Source organism: Felis catus, chromosome A2 (genome assembly GCF_018350175.1).
Source record: "Felis catus isolate Fca126 chromosome A2, F.catus_Fca126_mat1.0, whole genome shotgun sequence".
In the NCBI taxonomy this organism is placed as follows: Eukaryota; Metazoa; Chordata; class Mammalia; order Carnivora; family Felidae; genus Felis; species Felis catus.
Genome location: NC_058369.1, coordinates 111,329,838 through 111,352,869, shown reverse-complemented (window position 1 = coordinate 111,352,869; position 23,032 = coordinate 111,329,838). Strand labels below are relative to the sequence as shown.

Here is a 23,032-nt window from a genome sequence, read left to right as displayed (position 1 = left end):
AGTAAACAGAATGTCATTCTTAATATAAAACCTCTCTCCATGATACTTGTAGGTGATACAGTAACAGTGGAGACTGGGTAGAATTATGACATCCAGGACCAAAACACTGTCCAGGAAGGAGAAGACTCTGCTTTGGAAACTCATAGCAGACGGTAGTGGCAAAGCTGGGAAGACCAGTTTTGCTTATGAATTCACTGAAAATGTTACTGGCCTGGCCTGTCTGATATTGTCATATTGTAATCACTGTTTCTTTGTGGTTGCCTCAGCAGGAGAGCTCCTAAGGATGTGGTGTGATACATACATCAGCTTTCCATTTTGGCCACAATAAGGCTGCCAGAAAATTACCACATATTTCTTAGAAATTGCTTCAAACATTGTTTGGAATGAAGTGGGGCATACTAAAAAATAAACGCAACATGGATACATACAAGTTGCTGAGACATACTCTGTTGGCTAACCTTGTCATATCTGCCTGCACCTGTGCAAACTTTTTGAGCTGTCGATCCACCACATTCAACTCTGCCTCAAGCCTTTTCTACAATACCAGAAAATGGGGCTCTGCACACAGGTGCCTGTGTATGCTTATGTATTAAGATAGGGCTTCAATCATGAAAGCCCTTACTAATCCATAATCTCAATTTTGCCATAAGCATCCTGTGACTGTAGTCATGGTGAAAATACTGATACTGTGATGCTGTCCCTGAGGGCTAGGATGGCGATCTCCTTTTGACTGTGATGGATAGATCCCAACATTCTCCTCTCATGTGCCCCGATCAGTGAAGAGAACCCCAAATTCCCCCATTGGTGGTTATGACATTTTGACTTTGGCTTGGGGGCTTACTTTGTTCATGTGGATCTGCTGCTGGTATTGCTTCTGCTTCTCCAAAAATTGCTGGTGTTGCTGCTGAATGACCAGCTGAGCCAATGTGCTCTGAGGCAAAGGTGCGGACTGGGTTCGATTCAGGGGTCTGTGACGGGGTAATTTGTGGGTACCTCTAATGCCAGGTGAAATTCTCTCTTTTGTTGCCAATGGAGACTGAGGATGTAAGGGAACTCCGCCTGAAAAAAAAATGTAACACACACACACATACAATTTTGCTTTATAAAAGAACAAAAAGCCACAGAAAATGGATATATGAGACATTTGGTGAAACTAGTGATTCTGCTGGGCAAACAACAGAAGAAACCTAGGTTGTATGGGGTGAAGGCAGAAATGCCAGAACATTAGATAGGTATGCATCTCACCAGTGACTCACCAGTAATCGACTCTGGTATGTATGAAGGCTTAACAAGGTGAGGTGTTTTCCCCACCATGTATCTAGAGAAATAAATGAAAATAGTAGCCTTTCCCACAATACCAAGTGTCAGGGAGACCCTTGCATGACAATGTAAATCTTTAATAGGGTCTTGAGCTAAAGGGGCATTACATTGGAACACAGATAAAAGAAAGCCCTAAGATGATGGTGTCATTAATTACCAGTCACAAGAAGCTTTTGCTGTCGCATTTGTTCTTTCAGTAACAAATGCTGCAGGAGAGCTTGGTGGCTGCTGTTGGGTTTTCCCTCTAAAGCGACATGGGGATGGCTTGAAGATGCTGGGATGCTGCCCCCATACTGCCCAGGCAGAGGAACGCCTTGTCTGAGCGTCTGAGTCTCACACTTCTGTTTTTCTTTGAGTGAATTCGAAGCCTGTGTCAAGAAATAATAAAGATGTTAATCCTTTTTCATCCATTAGGTCTGTATACCATTAGATGAGTTTCTTATTCTATAATCCTTCCTTCCCCTACCCAAAATAAACCCCATCTTACTGATGGCTGAGTAGGGAAAATGTATAATAGGATGTCTTTTTTTCTCCTAGTGTTTTCTTTTTTTTAACTTAAGTATAGTTCACACACAACACTACACTAGTCTCAGGCGTACAACATAGTGATTCAACATCGCTGAAGTGCTCATTATGAACTGCTCACCATGATAGTGTAGTTACCTCTGTTGCCATATGAAGTTATTACAATCTTATTGACTGTATTCCCTATGCTGTACTTTACATCCCCATGACTTCTTCATTTTACAACTGGAAGTGTGTACCTCTTACTCGCCTTCATCTATTTTGCCCAACAGCATGTCTTTCTAAACTAACTGCATCAACAAAGGAGAAATAAAAATAGGGTGCAAGCGTGGGAGACAATTTAGTATTGAGTATCCTTGTACTGAACTTAAAGATTATTTTAGCATTAAATAATAATAATACTAATTTCAGGCCTAATAACTGGGAAGATTATGTTTAAAATATTTGAATATACTGTTTAAGTAAAAGGTATATTGGAAACATAAAATTGATTCAAATTGCTGAACTAGTGACTGTATCTTAGCAATGAGGAAGGTGAAGATAAAGAGAACCTGGGTGGCTCAGTCTGTTAAGTGTCTGACTTTGGCTCCGGTCATGATCTCACAGTTTGTGAGTTTCAGCACCGCATCAGCCTCTGTGCTGACAGAGTGGAGCCTGCTTGGGATTCTCTGTCTCCCTCTCTCTGCCCTTCCCCCCACCTCCTCTCTCATAATAAGTAAATAAGGATTAACAAAAAAGAAGCTGGGATAAGACTGTCTATAATTTTGGAGTTTCATGCAGAAGGAACAATTCCTCTAATGACCTCTAATAAGTTCACAGAGCAGTAGGTTTCCAATATTTAATTTTTAAAATAAAAGTCTTCAGCCAACTCAATGAGCAGTTGTATAAAAATGCAGGAATTTGATTTAAACATGTATTTTATATTAATTTGTAACAGATCCCCAAATCTCTAAATATTGAAAATGACACTGCAGATACTTTTGTTTAATAAAATAAACTACAAGTGAAATTAGATCAAATAAAAATGCTATTAAGAACTTGAAATGTATGATAACACAGTAATAAGGTAATAATAATTATATCATCAATAGTAATAATGCATTATCCTATTCAAAGAATTTAATGAATGGAGGTCATTTTGGCATTACAAAAGCAGAAGTCTAATACCTCAAAATTATGTGGCATGTTTCTTTTCAAAACTCATGTTTCATCTTTCAAAATTGCTGTGCACCAGGGAAGCAAAGCAATTTTCAGTGATGGCGAAATTGAAGGACAAAGAGGTAAATGGTTTGTCTTAGTCACATGGCAAGTCAACACAATGTTTAATCTAGAAGTGATTCCTTCTCCTGGCCTCTTTTCCTTAAAATTTCCCACTATTCAGTGGGGAAATGGAATATTAAGAGATCCCTTTGCCAAAGCAATGCTAAACTTGAAAAATTAATTGTGATGGCCTCATCCACACCAAAATGGAAGCAAAGAAAAACGAAACTTCAATCCAAACCACATTGGTTTATTCATCCAACGGTACCAAATTGTATTACCATTGAAACATTAAATGGTCTGGCGTTAGTACTTGGTCCTTTGGGAAAAAATTCTCTCTGACCACATTAAAAGTGGTGTATGTTTGTGTTAGCTGGTAGGAATGACTTAGAACACGCAAAAAAGAGTGGAAAGAAATGCCTATTCATGTGTCATAAGAAGCTTTTATGTTAGTATTTGCTTATCATCTGAAGAATAGGAAAAACAGGAATGGAAGAAAAATAATTTTTAATAAGTGGAGATGTGAAAATACCATACATGAACATTTATATTTAGTTTCATCCTTAATTCCTTTTTTTCTTTTCACTAGAACCAATTGTTTACTAACGCTTCATGTGGAAATTCAAAGGCATAGCTGAAATCAGTATTTTTAAGCTTTTCTTCTTCAATCCTCAGATAGAAAACAACAAAATTTTGCTTTTTCCTCACTGGTAGAAGATTACTATATCATGTAAGAGAAACGATAACATTTGGTAAAAATGCCAAATATAATCAGGTATCTCTTTGATTTTATAACATGTATTGAACCCAACTATAAAATTTGTCATTTAAAAATGTTAGGTAGGTGTGCTTGTGCATAAAATAGCATACCGTATACAGGTCTTATATTCTGAAGATAAACTAATCACAAAATGGTCAACTCTTTAAAATTTCCTGGCGTGGGCTTATTGTAAAAGATGTGAATTTGACAAGCTGGAACTCCATGGAAGATGTGCTGCTAAAGTTTGAAAAAAACTGGTGCCAAGGGTTGGAAAAAATTTATCTTTAAACCTAATGCATCCCATGACCTCTGCCTAAGTATTATTTACACAACAAATCACAGATGAATTTTTCCAGGTAAAGCTTACACATCTTTTATATTATTTTGGGGAATACGTATAAAATAATTATTGCTATCTTCTGCTAGTAGGACAGTACCTCCCAAAGATTCTATTTCAGATGTCAGGACACTTAAAGTAACTGATTCACCCTGAATCTCCTGGGAAGAATTTAATATTGCTCACAGAGAGGTTTTCCAGATATGTCCCTTAGTATGACAGAGTCAGTAACTTAAATTCTGAAAATAAAGTCATTCACAAAATAAATTCTATAAACCTATGCTGCCTGCCTTAGAAGCTACAGCTCTCAACACAGGCCTGGGTTGAGTCCTACGTATGTTACTTAATGGCTCTGTGATCTTGGGATTTTAAATATTCCAAATCTCAGCTTCTTCTTCTGTAAAACTGTGGCCTGTAATCTCTGTTTCATGGAATGGCTGTGTGGAGCTACTAAAACAATATGTCTGGAGAGTACTTTCTTTTTTAAAAGCTATAAAGCATTATACAAATGTTAGTTATTATTTTTATAAATATTATTATGTGAACCAGTATAATTCTTTAATTTGAAATGAAACTGAATGTCTCTGCACAACTCAGAGTGAAGTGGATGAATTCTCTGAGAAATGAACTCTACCAAGTTTCCCTGAAGTGTAAATATACAAGAAATGAAAGAGAGCTCCCCTATGAAAATATCACTTGGGCTGCTGTGTAATGACTTACATTGAGCTGGGCTGGCACTGCTGGAAGTCCCAAGGTAATGTTGGGCAAAGAGGGAGAGGTATAAAGACTTAGCAGGTTCATGGAATCTTCGTGAATTAGAATGCGTTGCTGTGAAACCATATGCTGTTAACAACAACAAAAAAAAAAGAAAAGAAAAAGAAAAAGAAAAAGAAAAAGGAGTCTCAAAACATTATTATGTCATAAATTTTACTGTAGAATGTTCACATTTTGGAAAATATATTTTATATTATCATGATTAATCAAAATAGTCAAGTATATTAAATGTTTATTTTGATTTCTGTATCACAAGTTCTTTGTGCAAATTAAAATTCTCTTCATTAGAAATCACCACAAAATCTGAAGAGCTTCTGTGTTCATTGTGCAAAATTCACTTTCAGAATTCTACCTTTATGGACCATAATCAGCATGTCTGTCCTCAATTGGTGAAGTATAACAATTAAATTGAGTAATTCTTATGAGTGTATTTTTTGTATTACTGAGTAATGATATGTATATAATGTTGCTATAATCATTATCTTTATATGGATTAAACATCATTTTACTGATGGGAAAACTCACACAAGAAAATCTTAGATTAGATATCACCATACAGGACTTCTATAATTAATAATATCTTTCTTAAGTATAAAATTTATGAATAGACAATTCTGTGTCGTGTATGTTTAGATTATTCATATTCAGTAGCTAAGGTAAATGTTAAAATATTACGAGTTCCCTGTGCCACAAAAGGCTTCATTTACACTGAAAATACCTTGAATGTTTTCGCATCACAGTCCTTTTTACAACAAATACCTTTTTTTAATCCAATACTAAGAGTCATGTTTTCCCACATGTGGCCCAATATGGTTGCTTGAATTACATTTTCTGTTTAACTCTTGCTTCCCTCCCAGAACTCTTATACAATAAGAGTTACAAAGGTCTTATTAGACTAAGGAACTCTGGCCTGATATGGTCCCCAAGGGAACAACATCCCTGAAAAAGAATACTCCATGTAACAGTATGACACAGTGACTGCTTTCTTCCCAAACAAAAAGCATATGGGACTCCAATAATAGACCACCTCCAAGAGGGATATTGCACACACGGGCTTTGACTAAAGTAAATATAATAACTTGTCAAGCATGTTTGGGGGAGCTGTAGATTTTCCCCTGGACAAACCTGGGATATCAATTAACTGGGGAAAATATCATGTGCTAATACAATGCAACCTCAGAATGTCACTGAAGAGTGATGCGCCACCAAAACACAGGATGTTATTCCAAAACATCACCTCAGTCATAGGTTTGTTTGGAGATGAGTCGTAGCCTTAACATAATAAGAGCAGAAGGTTAAATGTAGAGTTTTTTTCATTGCAACCGGGAATTCCAAGCTAACTCAGATTTTATTTTTTTCTCACAAGGACAAGGCAGATATTTGTGCATGAAAATCAAGAGGTATATTGAAAGTTTTAACAATACATTGCTTTTATATGCAACCCTTTACAGAACTAAAGTTGTCTAAAATGCCACAGCATGAAGACTGCAGGAAAAGATCTGATCATTACAATGTGTGAGATTGCAATTTTGCATTAGGAGCTCTAAGTAGCAGTTGCATATTTGCTCTAATTAAAAAGGCAAGCTTTTATTTTGCTTACATTAATATGCTTTTAATATTAATTTTTAGTTTGGAATATATGCTTGAATAAGAACAAAACGAATGCGTGAGGAAGCAAAAAATATTTTAACTGGCTTATTAGTTGCAAGCAGTAATTTATAATAAAATGATATTTCATTCACTTATGTTTTCATAGAAGATAAATAAATGTGGAAAAGCAAGCACCTTAAATCATGTACAATATGCATTCCAGATTGTATCTGTTTATCTCACAACTGAGAGTTGACATGCACTGTGGGAATGGCACCAAAGATACCACAGGCTACACTAATGAGTTCATCTTTGTTTCCCAGAATGAACTTCTGTGATATCTTTCCACCTCATCCCAGGAAGCAAACCTATGCTAAAGTAAGAAAAAATACTTCTTCTTGGATGTAATAATGGCAGCAGCGGACCAGCTGCTCACATGGGCTTTGACTAAAGTGAAGACAACTGAGAAAATTCTCACTATGGGATTAAACTCTTGAAGTTTCATGTCAAAATCGAGTGTCTCCATTTCTTATGACAGTGTACTGCTTTTCAACACCTACCATGTGCCAACCTCTGGGCTAGGGACTTTTTTGGACATTAACCTATTTTTCATAGGCGCTCTGTAGCTATCATTATGCTTCAGTTATGGATAAAGAAACAGAGTGATTTGCTCAATTCTGGTCCCCAGTGAGATCAGGAACATAACTTTTAAACTGATCAAGGCTATATGATTTGTTGTCAGGTACTGCTATAGAAGCTATATCTCACTGGGCCACCATTACTGAAGGACATGGGAACCATAAAAAAAAAAGTATGGACATGGGGGACACTTTAGAAAAGAAGAGGAAGCAAAATCTGGTCCTGAGGCTGATGGAAAAGAATAAATATGTGCAACTGGGAACCAGCTGACCTGGACATGAGAAGAAAGTGAAAGCCCTGGTGACTTTACAGACATGAGGGTGCGCAAGTCATGGAGACCATTCCTGAGGAAACAAAGAAAGTCGTGAGTCCCCCATGTTCACTAGGTATATAGCTGGTTCTTCCCACAGAGACTACTTGGTATAGTATATCACAGAACTGCAGGGATTTAGACATTACTTAGTTCATCTCCTTCAATTACAAGATAAGGTATCAGGCAGAGAATTTACATGGAATGGCTAGAATCACAAATAACTTCACAGACCTGAAAAAATGTTTTCCTCAAATTATCTTCTTTAAATACAACTTTCCTCGATACAGCTTTTTGATCAACACAGTCTATCTGTTCCAGGTTAGTGATTCTTAGGAAAAACCTAGAGTTGTATTCTATCTACACGGCTAAAAGAGGGCAGACACACTTGAAAGCCAGCCAAAGACGTGGTGAGAGGTTCCAATTCACTGAGACAGTGAAGGTTCCTGACCAGTATTCTTACAAGGCTGGAAGGTTACTCCACCTTAGCATTGTGGTGAGATCACAAGCATTTTCAGGCAAAGCCATGATTTTTCCAGGAAGCAATTTTGAAACCGACCCAGCGCTTAAATCAGAGCTGTGCTAAAATGCCATTTTCCATCTTAGAACATGGGGAAGATGGTTTTAATGTAAAAAAAAAATTCAGAACTAGAAAGCATTCCTGTAGTAAGATAAAATGGAAATATTAAATGTATAAGTGACCACCTTTTAATACTTACAAAACAATTAATAAATAACAATTCAGTTAGATTAACAGTGTGGCACTGTGCTATGCTAGTTAGGTGCACAGAAAAATAGAAAATTAACTAATGACATGTGAAAACTATGATAATTATAGTAGGGTTAAATCACTTCAATGGCACAGAGCAGGGTGTCAGTTTTATACCAGGCTTTGATTGGTAGCTAGGAGCATGTGACTGGAAAGAGCATGATGTTGAGAAGAGGGATATGACTGAGTCAGGTGTTGAGGCAGGGAAGGCCTACTCACATCTTAATAATGACCCTCAAAATTTTTTTCTCACCATAATAGCAATTGGAAGCCTATCTTATGGATAATCTTTGCAATCCAGATGAATAAAATATACTGAAAAATTATGTCTCTCAACAGAGCTATTAATTTTGCCATTGAAATCAGAAACCTGTTAGTTTCAATGAAAAGACTCAAAATCTCTTACAAAAGGAACATGGGCAAAAATTAGAAAAATACAAAATCTCAGAATGTCATAGGAATTGAGACCATCACACATTGCTGGTGGGACTGTAGACTGGTATAGCAATTCTAATGAGTAATTCATAAAAATAAACTAAAATAATTACACTATATGCTGTGACCCTAAAATTATTCTGCTGGGAATTATATCTTCAAGAAATTCTCTCATTAATCTCTCACTTATCATCATTTAGGATGATGTCCACTGAAGCATGAAGTTTATTGAAGCAGTTTTTGGTGGTGAGTGAGAACTGGAGTCTATTGGGACATCCCGCTGGAGAACAGGTAGATAAAATGGAGCACTGCCCACCAGGGATTGTTACAGTGATTAAAAGCAAACTATTAGGTATATGCATCCGTAATGACATGACTAGATCTAAGAACATATACTTAGTGATAAAAATAAGAAATGGAATGAGGTTGATAACACCATGCTATTTACACTCACTAAAATTTTGGGGCACAAAGCAGAAAATACAAATGATGTAAGAGCCCATGCAAACGAAAAATACAGGAGAGAATGACTGCCTATGGGGGCAAGGGAAATGGAAGTGGGGATAGGAGACACAGAGGAAGGAAGGATGGAAGGAAGGAAGGGAGTAAGGAAGGAATGGAAAGTAGGGAGGGATGGAGGAAGGGAGGGAGGAAGAGCAATACTTTTCTGACTTTTAAGACAAAGAAGTCAACAGATGATCTTTGATTGAAAACTAGTTATGTAAATAATCACCTACTTCTTAAGAAGCTCCTAGAGAAAGTGGATGTAGAATTTTAAATTTACTACATGGTCAAAATTACCTACAATATACAAGAGCATCAGATAGGGAATGTAAGTCTCTACAGAGTCTTGGTGAGGAGTAGTCTGGACTGGTGAAAATAAGTGTGGCCCCAGTGTCTTACATTTGAGCTCCATCACTCACTGGCTTATGACTGGGCAGCTAACCACCTTTCCTGGACATCAGATCCTTTGGCATGAGACAGAAGTACCTCTGACTGGCATGATCTGGTAATATCTACGTGTAGTAGAATGGCATGCAGGAAGACATGCTTGTAAACCTCAGTCTGCTTTAGCTTTAAAAGGTCCCAGATCTCCAAATTAGACTATCTGAAAGAGAGCCACATTAAAAAAGATGGGACGCTTGGGTGGCTCAGTCAGTTAAGCACCCGACTCTTGATTTCGGCTCAGGTCATGATCTCAGGGTTAGCAAGCTAGAGCCCCGCATTGGACTGCATGGTGACAGTGTGGAGACTGCTCAGGATTCTCTCTCTCTCTCTGTCTCTCTCTGTCTCTCTCTCTCCCTTTCTCTCTCTGCCCCTTCCCTTGCTCGCATGCTCTGTCTCAAAACAAATAAACAAAAAACAACAAAAAACCCCAAACCAAATATATATATCTTAATCATTTAATACTTACTTGTAGTTTTCATAGTGATTTTTTTCAATAGTATTTATTTTCTTTTTTTTTTTTTCTACGTTTATTTATTTTTGGGACAGAGAGAGACAGAGCATGAACGGGGGAGGGTCAGAGAGAGAGGGAGACACAGAATCGGAAACAGGCTCCAGGCTCCGAGCCATCAGCCCAGAGCCCGACATGGGGCTCGAACTCACGGACCGCGAGATCGTGACCTGGCTGAAGTCGGACGCTTAACCGACTGCGCCACCCAGGCGCCCCAATAGTATTTATTTTCTATTGTCCTTTCAGATGGCAGATAGAAAATTAAAATCTCCATGTGATGAAGAAAGTTTTTAGAAATCTAAATCTCTAAGATTTTACATTTACTGGACATCCAAAAATGTACTACTATAAAATGATATGGAGACAAAAAATATTATCATTCACCTGGGCTTCCTTTGCATTTAAAAGGCACTGCTGAAGGTCTCCTTAAAGGTCTTGTTTTACAATATTGACTCACGTTATTCCTACTAGATGATTCTTTTGTCACATCAGCCTCTTTTCCCTGAAGATGGGGGAAAGTGTTTTATCTTCTGCCATCGAAATCCATACCTCTGCACCCACTCAGGAGGAAGCATAACATTTACAGCAAATGTCACAACAACCATGATGAAACAATAGGCAGAGGAGTCATGTGAGATTGGGGCAAACACAATAAGTGACATTTCAGATGATTTTAGAGTACTTAACCTTATTATTAGAATCCTTTTTAAAAAATCGTTTGAATCTGCTGGAAAAAAAATTATTTAAAAAATAGCACAGCAGAGCCAGACACTAATGTTCAAATAGAAATAAACCAGCTGCTTGGCTACCGTTAACAGAGCTATCAAATAAATCTACGGACTCTAAAATCATGGTGTTGATATTCACGGAAACATTTGAACCCGCAGGCCCACAGTATTAACAATAAAGTAACTAGATAGGTAAAGACATTTCTGACTAGAGCTGGAAATAGAAACTCCTGAGGTTTCAGTTCCCCAACCAAGTTTACAAATGAGTAAAACAAGTAGCTCCAACAAGCCGAGTTCAGGAGTGAGCATATGCAAGAAACAGAAGAAATGGAACAGAAGTGGTCAGAGCAGATGGAGACTCACTCTCACATGTGATTTGCTGGCTTGAAGACAAACATGCTAATGAGTTTTCCCTACTAGGAGTCAGTACTGATAACAACAACAAAAAATGAACTCGTTTCACACTTCACAATTCACTACCCACCTTCCTAACACCGATCCCTCACAACAAAGTTGTTGGAGTAGGCATGACTACCTTTCACTAGATAAAGAATCTGAGGTCAGGGCAAGTTTAGCGACTTAACCAATGATGACAAAGTAGTCGGTTTTGGAGCCAGGTTCCTGTGGAGCCTGTCGAATGGAAGACCCATACTTTCGAATTGGCTATGCTGTTTCCTTAGCGGGGACTTATGAGTAAATTCTCCTCCTACTTCTGTCTTAACCTCCATCTAAATTATGCAGGACATGTGAATTTACAAGAGAAAAATTTTCCTTTTGTCTAAGCCTCAAGATCAGCCCGAGATACAGTGTTACTTTCCTGTTTCCTAAGTAAATCCTGTAGAGTAGGTCCCGTTCATTTACACGGGCCGTGAAAGAATTAGGTGGCATGCTTTTATACTTACAGGTCACAGAATAAAGGTTCATTCAAATGTACACCGTTGAACTATTTTAAAATGAAAACTCACCTGTGCTGTTTAACCAAAGATGGTAAAATAAGCCTGTTTTGCAAATGGTGAACCAAGCAATCGGCTTGGCTTTTCAAAGTGTAGTTGATGTGTATTTTTCATACCTTAAAAATATTTCTATTGATATGAAATTACACACTATTGTTAATCTTGGAAGATTTCTGTAAAAATCATACTAAACCCAAAATGATTTTTAATCAAGAATTGCTGAAAATATTTGTTTTCCTCTTTTTCTGGTGTAAGTGGAAGCATTTTGTGTAACACAGCTAGGATATTAATTTGTGGAGAGTTTCCATTTGAGTTCTGCTGTCTCTTTACCTCTCCAGTATGAATTATATTACAGACCTCTGTAAGTGCAACACAGCAGAAAACCACATGTTAGCCATCAGGGTTGAATTTTTTGTTTTGGGCCACAGAGAGGCTACCCATCAGTGCATAAAGGTCTGCCCACCTGGCCTTTTGGATCATAGTTCAGGCACACAATTAATTCATTATGAAGTAAGTCACTGCTTGCTTTTGAACTAGTCTTTCCAGCTTTGGAGGTGAATGTCCTGTCACTGACCTGAAGAAAAACCTCTACTCTTTCAAACTCCATTAAATCACATTTCCTTCTGTTTTTTTTTGTTTTTTTTTTAATGGTGGGGGTGGAAGGAAAGGTTTGTAACAGAATACGTTCTATAAGTAGCTGAAAAGTGAGAGCACTCTAAACAGATATTTGTGACAATAAAGGCTTTAGGAATATAAGAGATTAAGACAGTATAAACAAATTAATTGTCGTTCTTCAATGTATATTATTTTGAAATTTAAATATAGGGTCGCATAATTTGGGACACTCAATTTAATTTAACAGGTCATAAAAAGTTTGAAGAGAAAATCTCACCAAAATTTTCCATTTACTTCCAATCTCACAATTATATATTTTTTGGTTGTTCTTTTATGGTGTACTAAGTACTGTATATATATATATATATGTATATATATATATATATATACACACACACACACACACACACACACAACTTAGAGGAATGAGGAAGATACATATATTCTTTCATTTTATATATATATATATCCATATATATGGATATATATACATATATTCTCTCGTTATACATATATTATAATTATATATATATTATATATTATATATATAGTTAGTAACAAACCATGTCTCTCCCCATACTCCCCACCTTCCCCCCTCCAGAGAAATAACCATCATGCTAAATTGTGTGTTTATCACACCATTAATCTGTGTAAAATACACTTTCGCTGCATATACTTTCCCAATCAAGATATTGTACTGCTGTTTCTGAACCTAATAAAATACTCTCATGCTGTAAGTGGTCTTCTGCACCTTTTAGCACTAACAATGAATTTCTAAGAATCATACATGCTGTTTAATGTAGTATAGTGTGTCATTATTTTTTTGAAGGGCACAAAATTCATCCAGAGCCGATTTAGAATCCAGACCCTTTAGTGCTGAGAATCACATTCCTCAAATTTAAAGGAAATAGAAATCTAAGGTTTTTAGAAATATCTGTGACCAAGTTGTTCTTTTCCTGGAAAGTGATTAAAGGGTCACAGAAAACTGACCAATATTGAGATATAAATGCATTAAAACAAATACAATACCTCAGCCAATAGTTCAAGAATCCCACTTATATCTATGATAACAAACACATGTGAAGAACTTACTCTATCTGGTATCACATTTTAGAAAGGAAAATGAAAAAAAGAAAGAGGGACAGCAGGATGGTGAGACACAAGAATAGATGAAGAATCTGGAGATAATGTCAAGGCCTGAATTGTTATTCTTCAGATAGCTTCCAGGTAATCATAAGCAAGAGAGATTCTATCTCTTCTGCCCATTTTCCTTGGAAAACTGAGAGAAATTTTTGAAATCTAGAATGCAGGTGTATTCCTCTAGAGAAGATATGTATTTGCTTTTCCAGACACGTAGGGGCCCTAACAAATCCGGGGCACTTTAAACCAAATTAACAGTTTGAGGTTATATAAATTTGGGATACAACTCCATGCAAGTACTAGCTTCTGGTGAAAACTTCTCAGGGAGAAATTCTGTCCCTGTATCCAGACATTTCTGGTGGCAGGGGTGAGGAGCTCACCAACATAGCATAGATACAGACTTTTGAAATTCCAGCTTAATATTTCATGTTAGATTATCCTCCTTGGTCAGTACTGAGCTTTGCCTTCTTTCTCTTGAGTTTTGTGAGGCCCTAAAAACCAAAACTCAAAACTGAAGTATACAAATGTCCTCAGAGCAAAAGTGACTTCACTGGTTTCAATCCTTTGCTTATTAGGCATAACCTCTGGTTTTCTGCCTTCAATTATATTGTAGCCTGATTTTACAATTTATAAATAATGTGTGATAAGTATATGGGTGCGTGTGCGTGCGTGCGTGTGTGTGTGTGTGTGTTATGTGTGTATGAAATTACAAAGACACAGATATTGGCATAATGTACTGAAGACATTTCTATCAGTCAGGCTAACTATCCAAAATCAACTGGGTTGTCTCAGGAAATAGCAAAGAGAGTTCCCTATAAGTGTTTTAGTGGAAGTTTGATAATCACACATCAGGAAATGTACATGATCTAAGAATCTGATATTTGATCAGTCCCTTTCAGCCCTCAGTTACCATGACTCTTATAAAATACAAGGGAAGAAACATGTTACAGTTATATATGAGATGTTACTGTACAGCCTTCCTTGCATGGAGCAATTCATGGTAAGGAGGAATTATAATAACAGAAAAGAAAAATCAAGAGTTTCAGTCAATTGATGGGGTCTTTTGGGGGTGCCTGGATGGCTTAGTTGGTTAAGCATCAGACTCTTGATTTCAGCTCAGATCATGATCTCACATCTTAAGGTTAATGAGTTCCAGCCCCACGTAGGGTTTTGCTTTGATGGTGCAGAGCCTGCTTGGGATTCTCTCCGTCTCTTTTCTCTCTGCCCCTCCCCTGCTTGTGTGTGCTCTCTATTTCTCTTCCTCTGAAATAAATAAACTTAAAAAAAATTGATAGTGTCCTCAAAACAGCCTATTTCATAAGAATGGCTATTAATAGACAGTTGCCTTTGCTTAGCCTAACGCCAAAACTACATAGAAAAATTCTTGTTGACTCACAATTTTATTTTCCTCTATTTTTACATCATTGGTTTCAATAAATTATGTGTTGAAAAATGTTATTAGGGTTGACTGCATGAATTCAGATCAATTTCCTTTAATATTTCATTCTTTAAAAACAGAGTTCATATCTTATTTATCTTTATATTCCCATTCCCAGGAAAAATGGCTGGCACTTAGTAGGTCCTCAGTAAATGTTTGCTCAGTCGAGCCCTATGTTCCTCAGCTGGAATACTCCTTCTTTTTTTCATCACTCACCAGGGAGAACAAACCTACTTTGACAGGCTGTTCTACTGAGAGATTTTCATAAGGTTGTTTTTGCGTATTTATGGGTCTACCCCCATCAGAATAAAAACAAACATGATAGTACTGAGCTGCACAACTGCTGGGCAGTGTATACTCAGCATCACTAAAAGGTTTTTTTGAGGATTACATTTCAACATTTTCAAACCCTGATTGTCATCCAAACTTTGTAAATAAGATCAAGTTTATTCAATTCCATATATTATAAGCCTACAGAAAAATAACTAAGAACAGGTGGCGTTAAAGTTCAGTTCAGAAATCTCACTTTGTTTTACAAGGCTCATCAAAGATCTAATTTTTAAAAGAACCAAAATAATAAAGAGCCTTACCTCAGCATGAGGAGTAGGTGGCAAAACTGAAGTCTCATTTTCAGTAACGTTACCGGTTGGCCCATTGTTTGGTGAGCTGGGGCCAGACCCTGGAGAGCTGCTACTGACTGAGGATTCTGAAAAACATTGTGAAGGACAAACAGATTCATGAAAAACATACAAAGATGAGCTTTAGTTATACTCTAAGTAACATACAGCACAGAACACTCTTTTTCTTCCCTATGGGAATGACAAGCACCATTTTAGTACGCTAAAAAAAAAACAAAAACAAAAACAAAAAACTGTGGAAACTTTTGAAACATTTCTGAATTTTCATACCACTTTTCTCCCTTTGTTTTCACTGTTAAAAATACAACCCAGTACTCAATAGTTTCTAGAAAAGTAAGGATATCCACTTAGAGATCATTATAGAAGTTTTTGATGAAAAAAAAAATAAAGAAGTTCTTTGGAATAAATTCTGAAACACATCTTTCTCACTGCCTTTCTGTCTATATATTTTGCTTACATTTTGATTAATCTGCTCTTTATCTTTGATTCTTTCTTATTTGCTGTTTTTTGTTTTTAATTTTTTTAACATTTATTTATTTTTGAGAGACAGAGAGAGGCAGAGTATGAGCAGGGGAGGGGCAGAGAGAGCGGGAGACACAGAATTTGAAGCAGGTTGCAGGCTCTGAGCTGTCAGCACAGAGCCCGACGTGGAGCTCGAACTCACGAACTGTGAGATCATGACCTAAGCCAAAGTCGGTCGCTCAACCGACTGAGCCACCCAGGCAACCCTTTGCTGTTCTTTTAATGAGAAAAATACACATTAAAAAAATACTTCAAGGAGCTTCGTCTCCCCTAGACTCCTAATTGTTGTCCTTCCTTGTGTGACTACTGTTTTCTCATTACTGTCTCATTTTCATATCCTGTCTTTAAAAACAAAAACCAAAAAGTTATTTTCTTATCTGCCTTGTCATTTTAAACCTATATTATTTATATCTTGTGTGTGATATTCAGACCGAAGTATTTCCTTATTTAGAAATCACTGCCATGAGCACTAGAACTCAAGGCAGCAAACAAATGCCGCTACAGGATTCTACAACATTGTACTGGATGAGCCCTGGAAGGGGAGGCAGCAACTGATTTTTTGGGATCACTGAGAAAGTCTCAGAAAATAAGTGATATTGCACCTGGTGCTTGAAGAGAAGTGGTTCATGATACGCAGGCAATGGAGAAGAAGGGAGTGGAGGAGAAGGCATCGCAGGCATGGGGATGTGCCAAGGCTTAGAATTTTAAAATAACCTGGCTTTGGTGGAAAAGGGGCAGAAAACTCTGGAATTTAAAAAAGAGGGAGATGGCAAGTCATTCCCATGTCAATTATTGGGAGGAAAGGGGGCATAGGTTTGGAAACAGCATGCACTTGAACCTGTGTCATGGGGAAGACAGATGTACAGATGTGAGAACAGCAACGTCAATTTAACTGCTATGATGCTATGAAGTCTCTGCCTAGATAGTAAAAGTAATTAGTATTAAGTTCCAAACACAGCTCATCCCAGTTACATGAAAGCTGGCAGAAGAAGGGGGAGGAGTACAGGTGACTAAAGCTGTCTGTCTGGTAGTCCAGATCCCCCAAAGACATTTAGAATAAGTACAACATACTAGTTTAAAAAAAAATCTACCAAAGTGTCCACAAGTCCTAGCTCACTGAGCAGAAATGTGTGTCTAAAAAACATACAAGTCTCTCTTTGAAAACACATTATTTCCTCAGATGAAAGGGGCAGTCATTATCTCACAAAATTTGGGAGGGAGAAATATGGTATTTCAAAAAAAAAAAAGAATGAAAGAAACTTGAGCAAAACTCCAGCAAATCATAACCCCTTTAAGTTAGAATTAATCATTATCCAGATTGGTATTGAGCAAAACTCTGCTGCAATATGGCAAGTTACTGTGGGGGAAATGTTACAATCAAGAAAAGATCGTAAATAGAAAAGAACTTTGGGTTATATAAATATTACCTTAGAGAATCAGATTCTAAAGCGAAAACAAACAAAAAAAGCAAAGCAATGTATATGTTTTTCTTGTTTCTTCAGGTTTTCCTGTTATGAGGTAGCATATTCTCTCCAATTAGAAAAATCACTCATATCTACTTGCATTAGACAATGATATTTTCATCTTCTTTACATTCATGAAAACAGATTCACTCCCCAACACCCCAAACCCACTAAGTCCCTCTATTATAAAAACTTAATTAAGATTTTTATTTACGTAAGTACAAATATGCATTCTGAAAAAGAAAGTCTGTAGCGCCGAATTTAGAATTGTCCAAATTAGTGATGATATTTGATATTAAAAATAAGTATAAACTTTACTATTTATTTATTTAACAGGTCTTATCTGTCAAGAAAAAGTTTCCAATAATACTTTATTTGGATACACATATTAATCTATCAGGATTGCATAGGAGATGACACATCTTTTTTTCCCTAAATAACCTGCCAAACTACCAAGTCACATCAGTAGTCTGTATTTTTCACCTCCACCACCTTTGCCCTATTGTCTCCCCAAACTGCACACTATGATGGCCACAGGAGATACAGACAAGTCATTTTTAAAAATTATTATCCTTACCTGCTAAGGATAAGATCTGATCTTGGAGGAATAATAGCAACTGACTAGATTGGTATAACCATGGAAAAAAATGGTTGCAAATGACCACTTCTTTATTGATGCAACTGAAGGAAATGACCAGATACAATGCATAGCTCCAAGTAGGTACTCAGTAGTCCATACTATTACTTTGGCTAGCCTTTTTCGTTCTCATATCCCTAGGTCCTCTCTAATTTCAGACCAGGTACAACTGGGACTAGAAAGCTTTGTAAGACATCAGGTTGAATTTCCTAACCTGTTCACCCCACCACTAACCAGGCAGCTAAAAAAATAAGAACTCTTCCATTTGAGACTAGTGAAAATGACAGTTTCTTTCCCTTCCTAAAAGGCAATATATCCCCCTCCTGCCATAAGTCCCAGTTCACTAGTAAACACATAAAGTCATTTATGAGTTCTGTAAATTTGTTGAAAAGTCAAGGTTTTGCTGTTCCACATAGTTTAATTTTCCCAGATGCATTTTGTACATTCATGTCTGAGTATGGGGGAAGTGTTCTTCTTGGACCTCCCTCTGCTCATTTCTGATCAAATTTCATTAAAAGTTATATTCTTCTAGTTGGCATTCCTAAAATGGACTGCCTGTTTCTGAAAAGATTAAGGTGAGCTTTGGCATTCCCTAGTTATGCCTAGATTGACACATAGTTCTGTTTTTCATTCATTTCCTATTTAACACAGTTGGTGAATGCATGGCAGGGTTTACTGAACTACTTGTGAGTTTTCAATATAATTTCCTTTCAAGAAATGTTTCTCCTCAAAATAACTTTAATATGCAACAGCCATGTTTATTCTAAACTATTTATTTTCATTCCTCCTACCAGCATTTTTTAGTGTATGTCTGCCCAGTCCTCAATTACCTGTCACCTCAAACATTCGCTTCTTGAATGAAGTGACAACATTTCCATCCTTCCGCCTGAGTAAGGGGCTGCTTCTCCTCTCTGCCACTTTCTGTTTTAACCTGGACCGCACCTTCAAGTTGGGCTCAGAGGCTGGGGATTGAGACAAAGAAAATAGATAAAAATTAAAAAATAGAGAGCCAGCTGCTCCTGTGTATAAAAAACGGCTCACCCTTTTCTTGGTTCCTTCTCATCTCAAATTAAAATTCCAACCATGTAAAATAAGGCATTAACTCTAAATGAATGAAACAGACAAATATAGTAATTATTTTTGTGAAATGTGCAAAATGTTTTCCTACTTCTCTAAATATGAAGTGAAAAAAGAGTAAAAATATAAACTTTTCTACTTATTTTATCTGACAGAATTGGGATTGCTGGGAGGTTTAATCATTAAATATGTTTGGGTCAGAGTAAGATTTATTATACGTCATTGTCAGCTCTTTTAATTCTCCCAAGGGTGAAACGCAATACCACAAAAACAGTACCCTGATGTGATTTTAGAGACTCTGGCCTGACTTCTGGTAATAAGAAGACACCTCTGTAGCATATAATTTATGTCTAATTCTGATTCCTGGAATATTTCTTTGTTGGTAGTTTCTAACCTGATACCCTGAGAAAATATACTTGGTATATTAACACCAAACCAAGAGGAATCATTATGAATAAAACTTTCTACACATTTAGTATACAATCAAATAGAAAGAAAGGGTGGCCAAGCCTTAGATTTGAAAGTTCCGAGTTAGGTTATATGTTCCAAAGTACAAATGCACATTATACATTAGTATACATACATTAGTATTTCTTTGGTTAAACTATTCTAGATAGTGATGTTCTCTAACTTAGTAATTATGTATTAGGCTTCTACGTAATTATACCCTAGAAGAATGGGAACACTGGATTGAGCCCCTATGTAGTACAAGTCAGTGATGGTAACGAAAATGGTGATGACGTTGATGATGACAGTTATGAAAAGAGTGTTTCCAACGACAACTAACATTCATGTAGTGATTCCCATGTTCACTACTGTTGTAAACACTTTGTTAATATTAACTTGTTTAACCATGAGAAAAAATCTATATGGGACAGATTCTATTTATACCTTGATTAGATTAATGAGGCAACAAACACAGAGAGGGTAAGTAACTTGCCCAAGGTCTCAGAGGTAAAAAGGGATGACACCATGATCTGTACCTAGATAATCTAGATCAAGTCTATTCTTCTAAATACCAAAATATTTCTGCTCCACCCTTCCTTGTATATGAACATGATAACAATTATAAACCTTTTCCCAAAGCATTACTAATCATCTGCGTTAGATATGATGGTATCATGCAGCTAGAGTTTTCGGTGAGTGAAATGTTTTCTTTGAAGGAATTTTATATTTTTGCCTGACTGCAAAGTGTGTCAAAGTAAAACTTAACAATCTTTTCTTTCTTATCCCTCTTTATTATTGATTTGTTTTTATGTTTAGACTTCAAATATCTGCATGTTCATTTTGTCTTTTTGTTTTCTGTTTCCCTTCTCTGCAGCTTGACGTTGCATGAAGAACCCCTACATTTTAGCTTTACTTGGAATGAGCTTGGTGAAATAGGAACTTGAAAGAAATATCCAGTTATAAAAATAAAACAAGTTAATTTTTTTTGTGTTATATACCTGATTTTATGGCTGAAAACCCTGAAAAGGTAAAGATGGGTGGCTTGAAAGTTTTGCAAAAGTAGAAAATGAAAAAGGGGGTAGGCAGAGAGCAGGACTGAGAACAAGAAGCTCAGTGCGGGAGCCCTGATATGTACCATTTCCTGGGGCCCCCACCTTGAGGCAAAGAAGGTAAACAGTTTGGGTAAAGGATTAAGGTTCTTCCAGACCTTCCAGGAGTTGTCAGTCCACTTTATCTTAGTGGAGAAGTCTAAATTTGAATTACTAGCATCTGATTCAACCAGGATTAAAGGGAGAAAATAAAACTGTATTAATTCACTTAGATATGTTTCCCTGTACATGTTTATTTTTAAATTCCTTTAAAACACCAATTGTTGTCTCTAAAAAGCTGTAAGTTAATAAATATATTCATCTGAAACCTAGAAAGGAAGAAATGAGGAATCTCTATGTACTAACTCTTATTGCTTTCCACTGTGGCCTTGCTTATAACCTGAAGACAAAAAATTACAGATTCTCAGACTTTGATCTAGACATGCCTTGATGATGAAATATAAGTATAAAATGCTACCGATTGACTGGCTCTCCAGAGGAAGACTATCAATTGATTAATCACTTTAAAGGATGGAGTAGGAAATGCACTATGTTTTCAGTGAGAAGAGGTGAAGTCCACTTCCCAGCTATGGGATATTCAGTAAGACTCTAGTACTCTCTGAGCCTGGCTCTTCATTTCTGAAACATAAAAATCTAATACTTCCTTTATTTTAGAGCTATGGCCACCTGATTAGATACCTGAAAATAACTGTGAAGATCTAGATGAATGCAAGGGAAGGAAAGGTTTATGGAACTTTCATTACTGCTACTACTGCCAAGGATGGCAGGAATGACCCAGTCAGAACTGGGTCCCCACTCTCCTGATTTTCAGTCCAGCCCCCTTCTCTCTCCTAACACACTGCACCAGTTGGGGCCGAGTTTCTGCAGTCAAGACTAAAATGTGCCAAAAAGCTTGGAAAAACAGCATATGCCATTTAAACATTCTACATGAAACCTAGAATTCCGTAAGCTTTTCAGGGAAAAGAAAATGATTTGTCAGGTCAGCACATAGCTTTAATTCCTATGTTTGTTTCAGAGTGGGCTGGATATACAGTTCTAAAATTTCTTTCAAAGGTCGACACAAAAAAAGTGAACACCAGACTAGGAATGAGAACTGGGTTCTGGTCTTGTAGCTATCAGCTACTAAAATCAATAACCTTGAATAATTCCTAGTCTCTGAATGTCAGTTCATTTATGCAAATCAGCTATAGATTACTAGTAGGGCATGGAGTACCTTGGCTTTGGGTGAATTACTTTGTATCTTTAAACCTCAGTTTTTCATGTTAAAATGGGGACAGTTTTTTTTCCCCTCCATGTGCCCCAATAGACTCCATTTTACATCTTTGTCTGAGCCCATAAGGCTGAGTACTGGGGTTGCCTCACTCTAGTCCTTTGCTGGTTTTATTTCCTTTGGGCTCATCTATGGGTAGGACTGGTTAGTGATAAAGGATTAAGGAGGAGGGAGGGGCCAGGGTATCCTCTGCTCTCTCTGCCTCAGTGTTGCATCACTGGCTAGAGTTTTGTTTCTTTCTGATTTCATCTCCCTCGAGAGGCTTCTGCTCCATGGTTCCAGCTTTCCCAGCACTCCAGAAACATTATTTCCTCTCCTTGCTTTTTCAACCCTAGGGGTGGGAATCGTTTCTTGCTGCTATTTTCTGGGTGCCTCAACATCCCTAAGCAGTTGTAAAGTACTCCTTTCATAAAAGTCTATGACCAATATTGTGAACGTTCTGTTTCCTACCAAGACTTTGATTAACCAAGTCCCACGCACTTTGCCAAGTTTTTGTAGAATTAAATTAAATCATGCTCAGTAAAGGATAAACCAGTGCTTCTCAGTCAGGGAAGATGTTAACACCATGGGACAATTGGTAATGTGTGGAGATGTTTTTGATGGTCAGTATGGAGTATAGCTGTTGGGAATCTAGTGGGTAGAAGCCAGAGATGCTGCTAAACATCCTACAATGTACAGGACAGATCCCAGAACGAAGAGTTATCTGGACTCAAATGTCTATACTGCCAAGTGTGAGAAACCCTGGGGTAAGAATCTGTAAATGGCAGTTGTTAATGACTATGCTACACTGCGATGATCAAAGGAGATAATACTATCTGTT

At 37.0% G+C, this 23,032-nt stretch overlaps 1 protein-coding gene across 31 annotated transcripts in view; it reads right to left on the bottom strand.

The window, feature by feature from the left end:
* Positions 1-23,032, bottom strand: part of HDAC9 (histone deacetylase 9) — a 939,894-nt gene that overhangs the window by 393,976 nt on the left and 522,886 nt on the right. For 21 of the 31 annotated variants that reach the window (XM_019825556.2, XM_045053233.1, XM_045053234.1 and 18 more), the window contains 5 exons: positions 19,140-19,271; positions 15,640-15,755; positions 4,923-5,045; positions 1,478-1,688; positions 842-1,059 (listed from right to left, as the gene is read on the bottom strand). In XM_019825556.2, the coding sequence (XP_019681115.1) occupies positions 842-1,059; positions 1,478-1,688; positions 4,923-5,045; positions 15,640-15,755; positions 19,140-19,271 (800 nt within the window). The remainder of the gene's footprint in view (positions 1-841; positions 1,060-1,477; positions 1,689-4,922; positions 5,046-15,639; positions 15,756-19,139; positions 19,272-23,032) is intronic. The other 10 variants (XM_045053244.1, XM_045053243.1, XM_045053246.1 and 7 more) reach the window with 3 other exon arrangements.